The 19078-nt window shown below is 40.1% G+C and overlaps 1 protein-coding gene across 1 annotated transcript in view; it reads left to right on the top strand.

Annotated features, from left to right (window-relative positions):
* The window catches only part of LOC136872676 (putative GPI-anchor transamidase), a 57579-nt gene that overhangs the window by 22251 nt on the left and 16250 nt on the right, over positions 1 to 19078 (top strand). The window contains exons 5-7 of the mRNA XM_067146488.2: positions 10326 to 10443; positions 11770 to 11880; positions 17948 to 18129. Coding sequence (XP_067002589.2) covers positions 10326 to 10443; positions 11770 to 11880; positions 17948 to 18129 — 411 coding nt within the window. The remainder of the gene's footprint in view (positions 1 to 10325; positions 10444 to 11769; positions 11881 to 17947; positions 18130 to 19078) is intronic.

Here is a 19078-nt window from a genome sequence, read left to right as displayed (position 1 = left end):
CTTTTCATGATTTTCCATTTTCACACCAGGCAAATGTACCTTAATTAAGGCCATGACCATTTCCTAGTCCTTTCCTACCCCCATCGTCACCATAAGACCCATCTGTGTTGGTGTGACGTAAAGCAAATTGTAAAATAAAATATAGATTTGTATTAGTGCATTTAGGAGAGAGGACATCTCACAAAATATTTAGGTATTATGGGTCATAACAACCAGAGATACAGGCCTTCAGAGTTAGAAAGGAAACCTGAATTTTTAAGAAAGCGATGGATTATTTTTTAATGGAATAGGCAATGATATGACTAGAGACGGGAATTTACCTATTTTATTCCTGTGTTCAGAAACGTAGGCTTTTGAGATATAAATCCGTTTTAGGGTCTTTTAGCTATATTTAGTTGGTTTTATTGTGTCTATTTCAGGAGTTTGTGCCTATTTGGAGTATAATTGCCTATACTATGCCTTTTGACTGTATTTTAAAACAGCCAGTTTTCTTCCAGTGCATTATATTTTATAATAGCTATAATAGCTAGTGTGTTCGACAGAATTATCTTCTCTTTTCTCAATACCTGTTTACCCCATGAACAAAAATGGGAATTCTGAGAAGTCATCAGAAATAGTTCTAGGGAAATTTCCATCAGGAAAAACAAGGAACAATTTGACCTCGAAGCCTTTAACCCCTCCAAACTCCTAAGACATATGCGAGAACCAGTCAACGTCGAACTATTTTGCACAACCCATATACCCTGTACCTCTCTCTCGATGCAAACTGGTGTACGTGTACGCTTTATGTTCAGAACGTGTTGTGATTTATTGTAAAGTGGGGAAAGAAGAAAAAGAAGTGTGTTTGCGGCAATGCCCAAAGAAAAAAAGTCCTACTGGCTGAAGCATTGGATCACAGGGCATCCCAATTTCACTACGGATCTGTCAAAGATTGCTGTAAGGAGGTAAGTTCGTTTGTTCCTTTTATCTTTTTTGTGATTGAGAAATATGATCGCATTTCGTTGTAGCATATATAGGCCTGTTGTATTGTGGCAAGTTGTTTTGTTGCAATGGTGTATTAGTCATGAACTTTCAATAATTTATATTGCTAAAATGTAAATAATCATTAAATTACTGAACGAGGAGTTGGAACGCCGGTGGTCTCTTGTCACAGAATGGATGAAAGTTAAATCGGTATTTTAAACTGTGATTAATTTCCTGTGAAAATAGAGATTTACAACTGAAATGCAATTTTTAAAACCCCCTTTAAAAAATCGTGAATTCTGTTACACTTCTGCCAAGCCTTCGCGAAACACAGGTTGCAGATCCAATGTAGCCCAGCTAGGAAGATGCCACAGCGTGTTTTACGAGGTTGCCAAGACTATCCTTATAAGACCAGGCCAGCGAAAAGACCGTTGGTCTGGATTGATGAGGTCCGGTAAGTAACCGTTGTGCTTGGAGGGGGGGACCAGGTTAACAAGCCTCTAGCATCCCCTCTAGAGTCTTGCTAAATTGTGACAAAAATGACGTTATGGGCTCTTGTCACAATTTCAAATTACGCTGTTTTTAATTGTCAACGAGGGTTGCGGCTTTGTGGGCACACATGATACAGGATCTATTGCAGAGCAAAGCAAAGTCATCTCCGAACAGGCTATGAAGGTCCTTGGAGGGGTGGCAGGTAAAGGCTTCCACCATTCGTAACCTCGGCACATGATAGGGTGGAGTGGTTAGTTCTACGCCCGGCTGCCTTTGCCCCCAGGAATTGACCTGGTACTCATTTTTTGTGTAGGCTGAGTGAACCTCAGGGCCATGTGCACCTCCAGAAGTGGAAATCTCGTTTCTTAAATTTTATGACTTTCTGACGGGGATTTAAACCGAGCACGCCTTTACCGCTTCAGCCAGGCAGCCCCTTAGAATCTGTTGCAGACAACAGCAAATAGTCTTCATATCAGCTGACCCGGCTGACCAAAGCCAGCAAATGGAAACAAAATGTTCTCATATATGAGATTTATATTGCCTCCGTTTTCATTCTTCTATATAAGTAAGAATACTGCTAGGGCCAGCTTGGTGGGTCCTTGGCAAACAAAAAAGGATGGATCTCTCCTTTGCGCAACTACGGTATCGTTTCACATCTATTTTATTATATTTTTACCCAGTGAACTCGACACGATACTGCCAAATTATAACTGAAAATCCTTGAGGACATATTTCCATGTAAATTACAAATTCCCTTGTTCCTACTTTAAAGTTTTGTACTTATAGAAACATCATCTCTTCTTCATCTTAATCTGTTTACCCTCCAGGGTCGGTTTTTCCCTCGGACTCAGCAAGGGATCCCACCTCTACCGCCTCAAGGGCAGTGTCCTGAAGCTTCAGACTCTGGGTTGGGGGATACAACTGGGGAGGATGACCAATACCTCGCCCAGGCAGCCTCACCTGCTGTGCTGAACAGGGGCCTTGTGGGGGGTTGGGAAGATAGGAAGGGATAGACAAGGAAGTGGGAAGGAAGCGGCTGTGGCCTTAAGTTAGGTACCATCCCGGCATTTTCCTGGAGGAGAAGTGGGAAACCACGGAAAACCACTTCCAGGATGGCCGAGGTGGGAATCGAACCCACCTCTACTCAGTTGACCTCCGAGGCTGAGTGGACCCCGTTCCAGCCCTCGTACCACTTTTCAAATTTCGTGGCAGAGCCGGGAATCGAACCCGGGCCTCCGGGGGTAGCAGCTAATCACACTAACCACTACACCACAGAGGCGGACGCATCATCTCTAATAGTTTTTTTTTTAATGAAACAAATGAAACAAAAGCATTATTGCCAATTAGCCCACCTGTAGAATATTAAGCTATAGGGACAATGTAATTTATGTCAACTTTATTATTTTTCAGATCAAATGTGAGAAAAAACCACATAGATCAACTTAGAAATACTGCGATGCATCTGATACGAGTACAGAAATCTGTATCAATGCAGCCTTTCTTCCAGTCCACTGTGGGCAGCGACCAACAACCATTTTCTTCGGATCTATGCACTGCAATGTTGGGAGCTTATATGCCTCTGCATAAACCGGAGCATCTTCAAATTTCAACAAGCTGCTGGGAGCAATCACCAAGTTGGAGAAGAGTAGCATGCCCCTGGTGGCGTCATTTGGGATTGTGGAAGAAGTCGGGGGAAGTTTTGACCGAACCTCTGGGAAGGCAGCCGCTGTCAGCGAAATAAAACCATATGAAGTGACTTCACTGAAGTTGTCCAATCACTTCATGTGATGTTGAGAGATCTTTCAGTACAAAAACATTATGCATAAGAGGAGAACAAGATTGTTACCAGAAAACATTGAAACGTTACTTGTAAATTCCTTTTACAGTAATTGAGTGAGTTATTAAATTTAATTTTTTCATGCCTATTTTGTTGCCTATTTTACATGTTAGTGCCTATTTAAATACCTATTTTGGGTAATTTAAGAGCCTATATGCCTGCCTCTTTTAACTGTTTTTAGTGCCTATAATTCTCGTCTCTAGATATGACATATAACAGTTTAGTTATATTATGTGAGGATTACTGGCAGAAAACATGCAAGTCAACTATCAAAGCGCATACTGTGAGTTTGCATTTGGGTTTGGACCCGACTATCGGCAGCCCTGAAGATGGTTTCCCATGGTTTCCCATTTTCACATCAGGCAAACGCTGGGGCTATACATTAAGGCCATAGTCGCTTCCTTCCTGGTCCTATCCCTTTCCTATCTATCCTATCATTGCCATAAGACTTGTCTATGTTGGTGTTGGTGCGACTTTAAAAGAAATGCTTTTAAAATATTGATGGAGTGAGAGTATTCAAGGAGTTACAACCGACAGGAGCTCTTCAAACAGGCTGATGCTCGTCCATGCTGGTTCTAATAGTAGGTTTATCAATGACACAAAGCTGAAGTTTAGAGCAGGAAAGGCCACAAGAGATTACCATGGCAAAATGTGAGGAATGAAGAAACTTTAGCTTCTTGAACTGATCAAGAAGTTCAAAAATCCAGAAAAGAATACTGGTTTGATGAATTACTGAGATTGCATGGACATACGGTTCTATGCTTGCCCCCATACATGTGTAAATTCAATGCCATCAAGCTGCTTGGGCTAAAATCGAAAGAAATGTGCGAGAGCAAAACATTATGGGTAACACCTCATCAATGAAGCTACAGGAAATGATGACAATCACATCTGTGACACCCGTCGACTGGGAAGAATTTGATCGACATGCCATTAAACTGCAAGAAGAATAGGTTGTTGGGAGATGCAGAATAGACAGTTTTGCTGTACTCTTACGAGCTGTAGCACAACAATATATGAATCAGCGTAGAGAAAAAATCAGATAAATTCGTCCATAATTCATCTGAGTGTTCTCGTGTCTGCATCAGTGAGACACTGAACTCTGCAAAGTGTGAGTCAGTGTTTTTGTATAGCAGATAAGACAAAAATATCTAAAAGATAATTTAATAAAACCACCTATTCAATACATACCATGTTTAATGTGGATTAAATCTACATGAATTTATATAGACTTATCAGGTACATGTTTCACCCTTTTTTAGGCATCTTCAGCCTGTAGACAACCTTAAGGTCAAGGTCCAGGACCATATTTAACCATATATATTATGAAATATGGTCGTTAATGTCACACAGTAATAACCTCTTAAAATTAACATTCCACAATAATATTTTTAAAAATGTGGGTAATACACAAATGTAAGTGACATAAATTAATGGTATTTTAACACAAATTAAAACTTGTCAGTCCTATTCTATCTTGTAGCAGATAAGAGGCGATCAGTCTGGGGAGAACAGGAAGTTCGTGCTTGCAGCTAAATTCCTCATCTTTGCGTTCTTCTGATCTTCACAGGAAGAGTAGCAGCTGTTGCCTTCAAGTGAGGCATAGGCACTCCAGCATTTACCTGATGTGAAAATTGGAAATCGTGTAGAACCATATTCAGGGCTGTCAACAGTGGAGTTAGAACCCACCTATCTCCTGAATCAAGTTCGCAGTTTCGCGACCTATACCGGCTAACCAATTTGGTCGGTACTAAGGATGGGAGTTACATATCGTAACATGATACTGTATCCTAATCCATAACAGTAAACTGTTCCAGAAATATTATGTTCCTCCGGAGACCCTAATACAAAAGAAACTGTCTCAGTGAAACCAAGGGAAGGGTAGGGAGTTTCTGATTGGCTTATGGGTATTAGGAAGCATAACAACTCGCTTTAAGCATGCACTCCTGCGCAGGCGCGAGCAATACTTTTGTTAACAGTTTAGTGGCAGTATTGATAAGTCTATCCTGTTATTTGCTGGTTGGTTACAGATATTCTTTAGTTATTCGAAGTGCTTTGTATTAGGGTTACTGGTGGTAATACATACAGTAGCGTAGTTGTTCCTCGGAGCAGTAATGCGCGGTCTTCCCACCTTGCATCTCGAGTTTCACTCCATGTTCTGGACAATGAGTGAGTGGATGTATTACATCGGATAAGATTTATCTAGACCAAAACTCAATTACAGGGAAATGGTTTCTTAGAAATGCATTGAAATAAAGTACCCAATAATAATAATAATCTTTTTAAATTAAAATTTCTACCGGTTCATATAGTTCTGATAATGTACATGTTACTCAAATATCAGGTCCTGAAATGCTATCGCAAGTGTCCCATCACGTGAATCTGTGCATCCTGAAATATTGTCATTGGCTGCAACCTGTGAGGAGTTGCAGCAAAAGCTGCTATCATAATTTTTACCAGGAAAAAAAGAAAAAAGCTGGACAAACCGCTTACACTGTTGTTGTTTACCACACACCCACAACCTTCTGTATATGACGAAAGACTATTTTGAAGCCTTTTATACTGGATTTACAGAGCGAGTTGGCTACACGGTTTGCGTTACATAGCTGTTAGCTTGTATTCTGGAGATGGTGGATTCGAGCCCCTCTGCCGGCAGTCCTCAAGATGGTTTTTGGTGATTTCCCATTTTCACATTAAACAAATGCTGGGACTATTCCTCAGTTAAGGCCACAGTTACTTCCATCCTAGTCCTGTCCTATCCTATCCTGTCGTCACCATATGATCAGTATTTTTCAGTGCAACGTAAAAGAAAGTAACAAAAAAAGTACTGGATTAAACTCTGCTTATATCTTGCCTGGTAGGGCTATTTCCTCATGACCCATTCCGGCGGCATCTGAAGTGTATGTGACACTCATTCATCAACATATTTTGAGTCTGGTCCTAATGTCTGTTTAACTACAGATCCTTGGACATCTACGAATGTACATAGCAGCCACGGCGCATTTTATACATGAAGGTTTCAAAGTATTGGTTCTCAGAATGTAAATGGGTCATTGCAGATATTTTTCTAGTAATAGTTAAGAATGTGAGTGACGAGCTGGCGGAATGTACAGTGCCACGAACCTACTACACTGGCATAGCAGGGGGAGAGGTGATACTCCCACGTGGTGTGTCCCAGGTGGCAGATAGGGGGGCCCTAACCGGCTTGCCGGCGGACTTGAGGGAAATAAAATGCCTCTCGCAGACCAAACACACAACCCCCTGTGGATGGGGGAGAGTGCACTCTCGGCTTTTACAGTACCTGTGATTAGTACCACTATATGAGCGACACCATGGTTCTGGCTTGCCTATGATTAGTACCTACTATATGAGGAACACCACAGGATAGTGTGAGTCCCTGTGGTTAGTACACTTATGTGATGAACACCATAGGTTTGCATTGCCTGTAAATGATGCCGCAGTGTGCGAAACAACATAGGTCTGTATTATATGTGCGAATTTCATTACCTGTGAGTAGTACCATAATGTGTGGAATACCGCAAGTCTACACTACTTTTGATTAGTACCGCATCTTGACAAATACCATGCTTCTACTTTTCTAGCGATAAGTACCATTATGAGGGGCCGTTGACTTGGATTTTGGACCCTTTTAGACTGCAAGCATCATCGATTCAGTATTGTGCTTTAGTAGCAGTCCCTTTGTCAGTGATACTATTGTTTTAAGTCAGTTTCTGTGAATGTGAGGCACTACGGGTCGGATCCACTGATTGTTTTAAATTCATATTCATCCCTTCATTCTTCGTCCTCACGTTTTGAATTCTGGTCAGTGGAAGATTTTGGACTTTTAATTTGTCATTACATTTAGTCTTATTTCGTACCATTAGGGGCCAATGACCTAGATGTTAGGCCCCTTTAAACAGCAAGTATCATCATCATCATCATCAAAGGGACAGTGGAAGAGAAGACAAGTTTTCTTATTAGTTGTTTTACGTCGCATCGACACTGATAGGTCTTATAGCGACGATAGGACAGGAAAGGGCTAGGAGTGGGAACGAAGCAGCCATGGCCTTAATTAAGGTACAGGCCCAGCATTCGCCTGGTGTGAAAATGGAAAACCACGGAAAAACATATTCAGGGCTGCCAATAGTGGGGTTCGAACCCACTATCTCCCGAATACTGTATACTGGCTGCATTTAAGCGACTGCAGCTATCAAGTTCGGTGGGAGAGAAGAAAGTAAGATGAAGATGAAGACTAAGGTGCAGTTAGGGGCTACAAGAGACAACAGGTATGAAGAATGTTCCGTCCAAAAGTTGACCTGCAACTTGTATTGTGTTACCTTTATATCCTAATACTCCAACCTAATACTACAGTGTAACAGATACACAGGAACATTTTACTGGAAAGTAACCATTTGTCCCATCCCTAGTTGGTACCTAGCGGTATGCCAAGGAAGTAGGTCATTTGCCAATAAAATTTGGTTTCCACATTAAGTGTTATATGACTTCTTTCTTTCTTTCTTTCTTTCTTTCTTTCTTTCTTTCTTTTGTCTTTTGTGTTCCACATTATCTTAACATTAATTTTGATCTCTCCTGAAAGTAATTTTGTACTTACATAATGTTTCTTGAGTAACAAGTAACTTCCACTCCCAGCTTTATTTCTCATTTGCTTCAAACAGATAGTAAAAGCAAATTCTAGTGTTAGAGGTATTAACTGTTTCCTGAAGTTCTCTTAATGGCATTGTCACTGAAGAAATAATGAATACATGATTATATGTTGATGATGTGTTATGTATGTGGATTGATTGTGATTTGGATTTTACGAACTGATTGATATTTTGACATTTAGTAATTAACATGTTCAGCTCCATGGCTAAATGGTTAGTGTTCTGGTTTTTTGTCACAGGGGCCCCGGGTTCAATTCCCGGCAGGGTCGGGACTTTTAACCATAATTTGTTAATTCCACTGGCACGGAGCCTGGGTGTATGTGTCATCTTCATCATCATTTCATCCTCATCATGACGCGCAGGTTGCCTACGGGAGTCAAATCAAACGATTTGCACCTGGCAATCCGAAGTCCTCGAACACATCCCGGCACTAAAAGCTGTACACCATTTCATTTCAGTAATTAACATGGTGTTATGAGAAGGATATCATTCATAGGGATACAATTCCACGAAGCCTCTTAAATTCTAATTTTTCATGATCTATTTTTGTTTGTGTGCCTCCCTTCTCTGGTGTTAATTTAGCTCGAGCCGGTCTCTTTAAACCAGGAATTCCCTCATTCGTTGTGTACACAAATCTTCTGATAAAATTGTTAAAGAGAAACTTGTCAAAGACTGAGATGAACTATATCTAAAGCCAGTCATCATTGTATTCATCCTTTGTGTAGGTTATTATCCCAGTTCCAGATCATGTAAATAGGTTGTTTCATAAGTTATGACAATGGTGGTATATCCTCTGAACATAGGGTAGCGCCGTAAGGCTGGAAACCCTGTGGCACGCACTGTCGAAAGCCACCAACAGATCATGTCTGTGGGGGTTCCAGCTTCCAACAGTCAGTGTGTGCATCAAGATGGATGTAAGTAAAGTGAAACAGTGATCATCCGTGGAAATTACAGTTCTCTATAGCAAAATTGCCTGTCAATGTCTTGTGGAGCTATGGGAACCTGTGGGCTAGTGTTCTGCATTTTACAACAGGACTTCCGAGGTGTGCAAGAAGTGTTCAAAGTTGGTGCCACATCAGTCATCAGAGATGCAGAATTGGATGCTATACGAGATCTTCTGTGTCCATCCGGAGCCATTTTAGCATGATGGAAATGACATGTACAATTACATTATTACAACTGATGAAATCTGGGCTTGAGTGTACGAAGCAGATCTATAGCATCAGTCAGCTGATTGGCATCACCATAATGACTCACGGCGTGACAGAATCCATTGTGCATGAAGGTCATGCTAATTTTGGTATATGACAACCAAGGTGTTTTGAGTGTCATTCTGTTCGTGAGGGCCACACCGTCAGTGGCCAGAACTACTGCACATTTCTGCAGGGCCACATGCATTGTAAACTTCATCAGAAACATTCAGTTCTTCTCGACAATGCCATATTCCTCCACGATAATGCTTCAGCTCACATTGCAGTTCCCATTAGGAACCTTGTATACAACAGTGAATGCAGGAAGTCTTAAAACAAACACCCTTCCTATTCACTATATCTCAGTCCATGCAACTTTAATCTTATTTCAAAACTGAAGAAGCTGTTGTGTGGGATACGCTTTGTGGACAGGGCGGCAATTGTAACTGCATATCAGCAGCAGATGGTACACAATGATGCAACCAACACCACTGATAGATTCAACAGGTTCCCCATCATTAGCAATGATGTCTTGATTCCCTGGAGGGATTTTTTGAATGATGTTGACTGTCTGTAATGCACATTGTGTTCACTTGCATTGTGTGGCTCCTTGGCTGAATGGTCACCATCGAGGCCTTCAGTTCACAGGGTCCTGGTTCAATTCCCGGCCAGATCAAGAATTTTAATTGCGTCTGACTAATTCCTCATATTTGAGGACTGTTTGTGTTTGTCATAACAAACTCCTCTTCATACACACACAACACATCAAATTATCAACCACCACAGAAATACGCAATAGTGAATGCATCCCTTCACATAGGGTTGGTGTCAGGAAGGGCATCCAATCGTGAAACAGGGCCAAGTCAACATGTGTGACACAGTTTGCATCCGCAACTCCACCAGAGTGTGGAAAAGGCAGAAGAATATTCGTGTTCTGTTGCGTATCTTTAACTGCCCCCCTTGGCTCCTGTACCCCTACCTCATTTGATGCTAGCTTTGAAAGGTACACTTGCCTTCGCTTCCAGTGCTCATCGTTTATTTCCTGTGGAGCAGCATTGTCAGATGAAATAATTCAGTTGCCATGCCTTATGAAATCACCTCTGTGTATTCATACTTTTAGTTATTCCACTTCATTTACACCTTCATGTTAAAATTAATAGCGATTTTTATTGTTTTTAGGTACCATGAAATCTTTTTTATGATTGACACCTGTCAGGCTGCGTCTATGTATGAGAAGTTTTACTCCCCCAATATACTGGCTGTAGCTAGTAGCCTGGTTGGTGAGGACTCGCTGTCGGTTAGTATTATCAAAAGAATGTCAAATGGTACTATACTAGACTTAACTAAAGTTGGCGTCTGACAGGTAAGGTTGGAGGGAGGAGCGTGCCATTTCACGATGTTCCCACATTCCAGCATTCCTTTCTACATGCTCTTACCCCTTGCTTCCGGCTCACTTGTTCCATCTTTTATTCTGACCGCTGTGATCTGTTGTAGACTACCTGGCCAGGCGGTGTCGTCCCATTTGCGATCACTCTTATACAAACAATCAGGTTCTTATCAGTGACATACAAACAGTCAGGTTGCTGTGAGGGAATTCCTTACTGAAGGATTGGTACAGGAAGATATCCCTCAAGTAACTGGCGAAACTGGGAATCTTACGAATCGTATGTTGAAAGTCATTAAATTACTTATATTTACTGTTTGAGACTGATGCGTTTATATCAGGACTGACAGGCAATAAACAGGGCTCAAATAAACCTTTTATTTACCGAGCTGGATAGCTGCAGTCGCTTAAGTGCGGCCAGTATGCAGTATTCGGGAGATAGTGGGTTCGAACCCCACTGTCGGCGGCCCTGAAGATGGTTTTCCATGGTTTCCCATTTCTACACCAGGCAAATGCTGGGGCTGTACCTTAATTAAGGCCACGGCAGTTAAATGAGTTTTAAGAAGTAGGACAAAAGATGGGCGTATTAAAACCGTTGAATTTTACACTTTCCGATTTCAAAACAAAGGATTTTGCTCTAACACTTAACACCTTCGACAGTTCTTTTGCTAACTCTAAGAGCTTTGGCAGTGCATTTCTGGACTGTCTGGAAGGAATTAAGGGAAGATTCCTTTCCGATAACCTCGTAGTCTCCTCTTCAAAGAATTCTCTTGCAGCACACATTATTGCTCTTCCTTGGTGATGAATTGTCACACCATGGCCGGCGGTATTTTTTTCACGAGGTGGACGAGTCCTGGGCCTCCCTCTCCCTCGGGGAGTATTCATTGTACTCAAAATATAAATTAAAATACAATTATTGTACGTACATATGTAAATAGTATATAAATACAATTAGAAACTTACTTACGGCCACTCACACTGAACTGCTTGCGACAAGATCTAGCTCACAAGTGAAGTGAGAGGTTTGGCAACTCCCAGCAAGACGAGCTGCCCTGAAGTTTTATCTCCATGGCAACCGCAGTCGCCCCACCTTCGTTTCCATGGCAACCACACAGCCACTCCCTTTACCCTGCCTCGGCAGGCAATAAATGGACCTCCCTCTAAGAAATGTCACACGCCAACTCTTATTATTATGTTATATAGGCTGGTGAATATATGGAACTCCATGTTCTCTTCCAGCATCATGTTGATCCAGCCATTGGAGTCTACATAATAGATCGCTACACTTACTTTGCTCTGGAGTTCTTAGAGCGGGTGGAGCCTAATAGCAGCAAGACTATGGGAGAGTTTGTAAGTAAATTAGCAATTTTTGAGTTGCAAACTGAAGTTTCCTCCTTAAAATTTGATACTTCATATTTCTTAATTATTGCTTCATAAGTATGATTTACATTTCGTGGATGACTCTATGTATAGTACCTTTCAACTCACATGCTGACATTGACCTGAGGAGAAGACATTAGTTTAGAAACTATTGTGTAACTGAATATAGGGTTTTCAGAACCTCACTACTTTTATATTTGCATGCTTATACAGTAAGTTGTTACTCTCTGGGTATTCTTCTTCTTCTTAAACTAGCTCTAGTTTCCTAGGTGCGGTGAATGAGCACTCTCCATTTACTTCTGTCATTGTAGAGGTTTTCTTCCATATATTTCTCTGAATATTCCCTATACGTATATAAGTACCCATCTCCCATAATCTTGGAAACCATCGATCCGAGAGAGTGTATTGTTTAGTGTAATCTTATGTTCCGATACGTGCAGTGGCGTTTCACGACACTTTACTCTGGCAGGGCTGTGCCGCCATCTCTTTCCCCTTTCCAATCAATCCAGTTTTCTCTGAACAGTACCATGATACTTTTAGATGGATAATAATAATAATAATAATAATAATAATAATAATAATAATCCAGTGACACTGGCTAAATAGAAATATGCTTGCACTAAAACTTTACTGGGTGAGTTGGCCATGTGGTTAGGGTCGCGAAGCTGTGAGCTTGCATCCGGGAGATAGTGGGTTCGAACCCCACTGTCGGCAGCCCTGAAGATGGTTTTCCGTAGTTTCCCATTTTCACACCAGGCATATGATGGGGCTGTACCTTAATTAAGGCTACGGCCGCTTCCTTTTCACTCCTAGGCCTTTCCTATTCCATCATCGCCATAAGACGTATCTGTGTCGGTGCGACGTGAAAAAAATAGCACTACAACTTTAATTAATTAACTGCACAACAATGGCATTTATGCACACACATTAACAGGCTAACAGCTAATACAATCCTGACTATTATGGCACTGCACTGTTTCACTGTGGACAGTCACAAGTCATAATAATGACATTCATGAAGATAAATAAACAGTGCACTCCTGAATTTCTCTCTCATTGTTCAGATTTCAAAGTATGAAAATGTATTTAACAATTTGACCACCCTACAAATAGTGCCGTCATGTTATGGTTACATTTTGAATCTTTATTTTAATTTTTTTATAGAACTGACTTGTTTAAATAGTCAGTATAATGGAATTCATTGTTTTGTAAAACGTTTTGGAATTAATCTCTAACAACAATTAATGTAAGAGTGTAATAAAGTGGTTGGCGATATTGCTGCTGAGGGCTCAGTGCTTACACCCGCTGCACTCTTCCTTCCCCTGACAAGCCCACATCATCTTTCCAAGCTCCTCCAGCATCCCGCACACTTGCTAACTCTACTAACCTACTGAGGGCTCTGCTGGACAGACCATACACCTGCCTGCAGTCTTCCTTCCCCTGACAAGCTCATATTGTCCTTCCAGGCTCCTCCCACACCCCGCACATTTTGCTAAAACTAGGGACATACTGAGGGCTCCCCTGCCATAGACCGAGCACTTCAAGACCAAAGAGAAAACATTGTGCTTGCTGGACAGCAGCCATAGTCTGAAAGCCTTTGCCATTTACTTGAAAATAGAAAAGCAAAATATTTACAGCTGAAATAATAAAGATAACATTGTATAACTGAATAGCACACCACATAAGTTTGACTTTACTACATTTGTCCATATCTTTATGTGATCAATTACAGAGTGAAATAATGTTGAATGGTTTTTAAAAGGCAGTGGGGCAGCGCCCTAAAGCCCTTCTTGCATGAACTGCCACTGGATACATGCAGTTTATTAAAGTTAATATCCTATAGCATAATTGCAGAACCTGTAGTAAAAGCAAAAATAAAGAGTAAGGTGTCAAGAAAACATCATTAACCTAAATTTAATTTTTCTAAGTGGTTTAGAAATTGAACAGAGAAAGAATGACCTGAAAGGAATGTTAGAAACATCAGAGTATGGGGTAGGGCTGTTTATCAGGAATACCATTGCTCGCAACATAGTTTCTGTTAGGTACATAAATGAGCGATTGATGTGGGTAGATTTGGCAGTTGGAGGAATTAGGACGAGAATTGTCTCAGTGTATTCACCATGTAAGGGTGCAGATGAGGATGAAGTTGACAAGTTTTATGAAGCATTGAGTGACATCGTGGTCAGGGTCAACAGCAAGGATAGAATAGTGCTAACGGGCGATTTCAATGCGAGAGTTGGAAATAGATTGAAGGATACGAAAGGGTGATTGGTAAATGTGGGGAAGATATGGAGGCTAATGGGAATGGGAAGCGTTTGCTGGACTTCTGTGCTAGTATGGGTATAGCAGTTATGAATACATTCTTCAAGCATAAGGCTATTCACTGCCACACATGGAGACTAGGGGTACCAGATCCATAATAGACTAATATTAAGTTGTACCGACAAACTTGCTAACGAGTGGGAACTTTGAAACTTAGCCACTTCGTTAACATTTCTACGAACTAGAACTTTGTTTATCTCCATATTACGTTAGTTAGTTAGCTAATTGAAGAATGAACTTTAGCTCGAAATTTGATAGGCATATCAAAATTGAACTTTATTTGCTCGTACCAGTTAATCATTTCAGAAAGGAACTCTAATTAATTTAGTTAGTTCCATTTTCAAGAATGATCTTTATTTTTCAAAGTGAACTTAATTAATGTTGTTATTTATGAACTTGAAGAATGAACAATATTCACTTAAAGTAACTAATTATTTCAAGGTTATCTTAATTAATGTTGTCATTTATAAACTTCAAGAATGAACTTTCTTTATCCAAGTTAATTATATCAAGAAGAGATTTAATATCATTGGTGAACTTCATTCTGAATATTTGTCGCTAATAAGATTGACACAATCTGTTATCATGTTATTGAGTATTAAGTGTGGATGAGAGTTCAATTTGACAAATATTCAAGGAAATGATAGGCCATTCGTTTACTTTGACTGATTTTAATAAAGTTTATGTGGCCAGTTTATGCAACCTTTTACTCCCTCTCTGTACAATCTCCTAACATAAGACCGCACACGCCCTGCGAAACCCTCATGCTCAATTACACGCGTCAATGAGTGCGTGTCAGTTATTGGTACACTGTGTACAAAAATTGTGTTAGTAGTGTGAAGACTAGTGTAGAAAAAACAACATGGTTTAAAGATGAAACTGGTCTCCAACAGGGAAGTGAACTATCCCCCATACTATTCATCATAGTCATGGATGAAATTCATAAGAATGTTAAACAGAGATTGGGTAGACAGGCAAAAAAAAAAAAAAAAAAAAAAACATTTTTGCAGATGACATAGTGATATGAAGGTGAGGATGAAACGGAAGTGCAAAAACAAGTAGATGTATGGAATCAAGAGATAGAAAAATTTGGGATGAAAGTAAGCACAGAGAAAAGTAAAACAATAGTGATGACAAGGGGAAGGAAGGAAGGAAGGAAGGAAGGAAGGAAGGAAGGAAGGAAGGAAGAGGAAAGATAAAACTGAATGGTAAAATTCTGGAAGTGGTTAAAAGTTTCAAGTACTTGGGAAGTATGATCACAGAAATCACAGAAGATGGAAAGATTACCGAGAAAATTACAACAAGCAAACAGCTTCTACCAGAGTGTAAGGGGCATTTTGTGGGACCAAGATGTCCTGAAGAAATGTAAGAAAGTATTATATTCAACCTATTATGAACCCATACTAACTTATGTGGCTGGATCGTGGATTACAACAAAACGAGAGGAGAGTAGAATACAGGCAGCGGAGATGAAATTCCTAAGAGGTATCGAGGGCAAGACCAGGAAGGATAGAATCAGAAATGAAGAGATAAGGAAAAGGACAGGAATCTTGAAACTTCAAGACAGGATAAGAACAACAAAGCTACAGTGGTATGGGCATATGATGAGAATGGGAGAAGAGAGAGTGCCAAAAAAAAGTTTTTTTCAGAGAAGTTATCAGGAAAGATACCAGGAGGAAGACCCCAAAAGAGATGGTGAGATTAAGTGTGGGAGAGCATAGAGAAGAGGGGAGGAAAACCAGAAGATGTACAAAAAAAAAGGAGAAGATTGGTGGAGAAACAGGCAGCGATGGAGGTCCTTGATTCACAACCTGACCCGGGAAGCTGGAAACAGGAAATGAAGATGATGATGACTTGCAATGGAAAAGGGTCTTTGGAAGGATCTCTCTCTATTCTTTTAGAGTTTTTCTTTACCTAAACACTTTATTTTTGTCTTCGGTTGGTTTTGCGTAATAAAGAACATAAAGCTACCAATGAGTTTCTAAAATCACACAGCATATGGATAAAAATTATACTCCTTTTTTTTTTTTTTTGTAAGAACCATTGAAAAAAGAGACTTCTTGTCTCGCATACTATCCATACAAGTACTGGAAAGGAATAAACAAGTATCAAATCAAGTCAAACATAGAAAGATAGGAACATGAAGAGGAAGTTATGTAGGAAGGAAAAAATGATAGAATGAGGAGGCAAGGGGGAAAAAGAATGAAAACACACGAGGACAGTCTCTACATCTTAATACACTACTGTCTGCAAATAGATAGGCCTTCTCCTCATTAATCCCAGTTCTTCTGCATCCATCTCTTCTCAGTCCCCGACAAGCTCATTTCTGCTTCCCAGGGGGGTGAATATCAACACTCACTGAAGGGCCATCTTGACAGACCTTCAGTCTCGTACGGCGAGGCTGAGTGGCTCATACGGTTGAGGCGTTGTTCTTCTGACCCCACCTTGGCAGGTTCGATCCTGGCTCAGTCCGGTGGTATTTGAAGGTGTTCAAATATGTTAGCCTTGTGTCTGTAGATTTACTGGCATGTAAAAGAACTCCTGCGGGACTAAATTCTGGCACCTCAGCATCTCCGGAAAACTTAAAAGTAGTTAGTGGGACATAAAGAAAATAACATTATCATTATTACTGATGATGATGATGTTTGTTGTTTAAAGGGGCCTAACAGCTAGGTCATTGGCCCATCAACATCATTATTATTATTATTATTATTATTATTATTATTATTATTATTATTATTATTATTATTATTATTATTATTATTAGTCTCGTGTGATATAACATCATGATCTGTATTGATAAACTTTCACATTAACAAAAAATTTAATTGAATAGGTGGACCTTCATTTTAATTTCTTATTAATGTGAGACCTTCAATCTTCATAGCATAAGTATAGCATAAGAAGAAAGCTGGATAAATACAGGTACAGGGAAGAAACATAAGATAAATACAGGTGGCTAAAGGTTAGGAACACAGGACAAACACAAGAAAGAGAAAAGGATTCCAACAGGATAATATCAGTATTCAGTGAGTGTTAATACCTGCCCTCTTCATGAAGCATGGAAGCAGAAAAGAGCTCATCAGGGGCTGGAAAAAGATGGTTGTAGAAGAACTGGGATTGATGAGGAGGGAGCCTGTTTGAAAATGGCAGTGTATACAGATGTGGAGATTGTCCTTGTTTCCTCTTACTATTGCTCCTTTTTCCCACATTGATCTGTCATTGTGTTCCTTTCTTGTTCTTATTTCTCTAGATACCATCCATACATGTATCCTTTATCCATTTTGTCTCTTCCCTTTTCCTTTGTTTATCTGGCTTTTTTTTATCCCACACTTCCTGCAAGAAGACTGAAAGTCTGTCAAGATGGCCCTTCAATGAGTGTTGAGCCCGCTGTTAGGATGAAATGGGAAACAGAAATTAGCTCGTTGGGAGCTGAGAAGAAATGGACCTAGAAGAATTGGGAATGATGAGAAGAGAGCCTGTCTGTTACAAGATGGCAGTCGTGTATGAAGATGTGGAAAATTATCATTGTCCCCCTTATTCCTGCCTTTGCATATATTATTTTTTGTTACTAATTTGGTCCTTTCCATTACTGAATTAATACTTCATTTCTTGGTATCTTAAATAATGTATTCTTGTTCTTTGGTCCTTCTCCTCATTTTAAAATAATGATTTAAAAGAAGCTATATAACTTTTTTCTTCTTTTCTTAAATAGCTTGCAGTGTGCCCAAAGAGAGTCTGCATTTCAACAGTGGGAGTTCGCAAAGATCTCTTTCCTCGCGACCCTCACAAGGTTCCTATAACAGACGTCTTTGGTTCATTGCGGCCTGTGGAGATTACTGTCACCAGTCTGAATGTTTCTGGGATTCCACTACAAGCTTCACAACAAAAGAAAAGGTATTAATATAATTGAATTATTGTGTGTTAAACAGTTGTTCCCTAACTGTTCTGCTCCATTATTTCCACAGATAGTTTTGTAATGAACTCCCCATTTAGAGTTTGAGAACCAGTTGTTATATACCATAAGTAAAGTGGTGATTCTTCATTCTGAGGACTGACTGAATCAGTCATGAGGTGTGAGATATTTCCTATTGTTTTTCTCACTGAGCTAGTTGGTGCTCATATATGCTATCTAATTAAAAGTATTTGGACATATACTTGAAACTGTTCTGTAAGTAATGCTCGTATATACCACCCAGTAGCGGACATTAATAAGGGGTACACTCAAACCCTCACTGTTACACGGATTCATCATTCCAAATCATTACTAGAATTATACTACTAGTGTTGGTCATATCTCTGTCACTTTCATATTGCCAAAACCAAATATGAAATTGAGACAACTGAGCAAGTGGCTACCCATTTTGGTTTACGTAGCTGTGCAGCTTGCATTCAGGAAATGGTGGGTTCAACCCCAAGCCTTGAAGATGGTTTTCTGTGGTTTCCCATTTTAACACCAGGCAAATGCTGGGGCTGTACTTTAGTTAAGGCTATGGTCGCTTCCTCCCCAGTCCTAGCCCTTTCCTATCCCATTGTCATATAAGACCTGTGTGTGTCGGTGTAACGTTAAACGTATAGTATTTTTTTAAAACAGAGAGATTGAGACAGAAAGTAATAAGCTTGTTGGACACTGGAGAAGCCAGATGGGTTGTTTACTCAGGTGAGGAAGGACACGCTGGAGATGCTAATGGCGTATCACTTTCTTGAGGCTGAGGAGATAACAGAAGAAGAAACGGTTGGAACAGAGACCGGAGCTCGAAGAGCAGACTGGAATTGTGCTAACAGAATAATAAAACACAACCCTGTAAAATGAGCAATCGACACATTTCGCCCTATAAAGGCTCCG

The sequence above is a fragment of the Anabrus simplex genome, chromosome 4 (genome assembly GCF_040414725.1).
Source record: "Anabrus simplex isolate iqAnaSimp1 chromosome 4, ASM4041472v1, whole genome shotgun sequence".
NCBI classification, from domain to species: Eukaryota; Metazoa; Arthropoda; class Insecta; order Orthoptera; family Tettigoniidae; genus Anabrus; species Anabrus simplex.
Note: the sequence above shows the minus strand (reverse complement) of the source record. Positions and strands in the feature narration are given on the sequence as shown.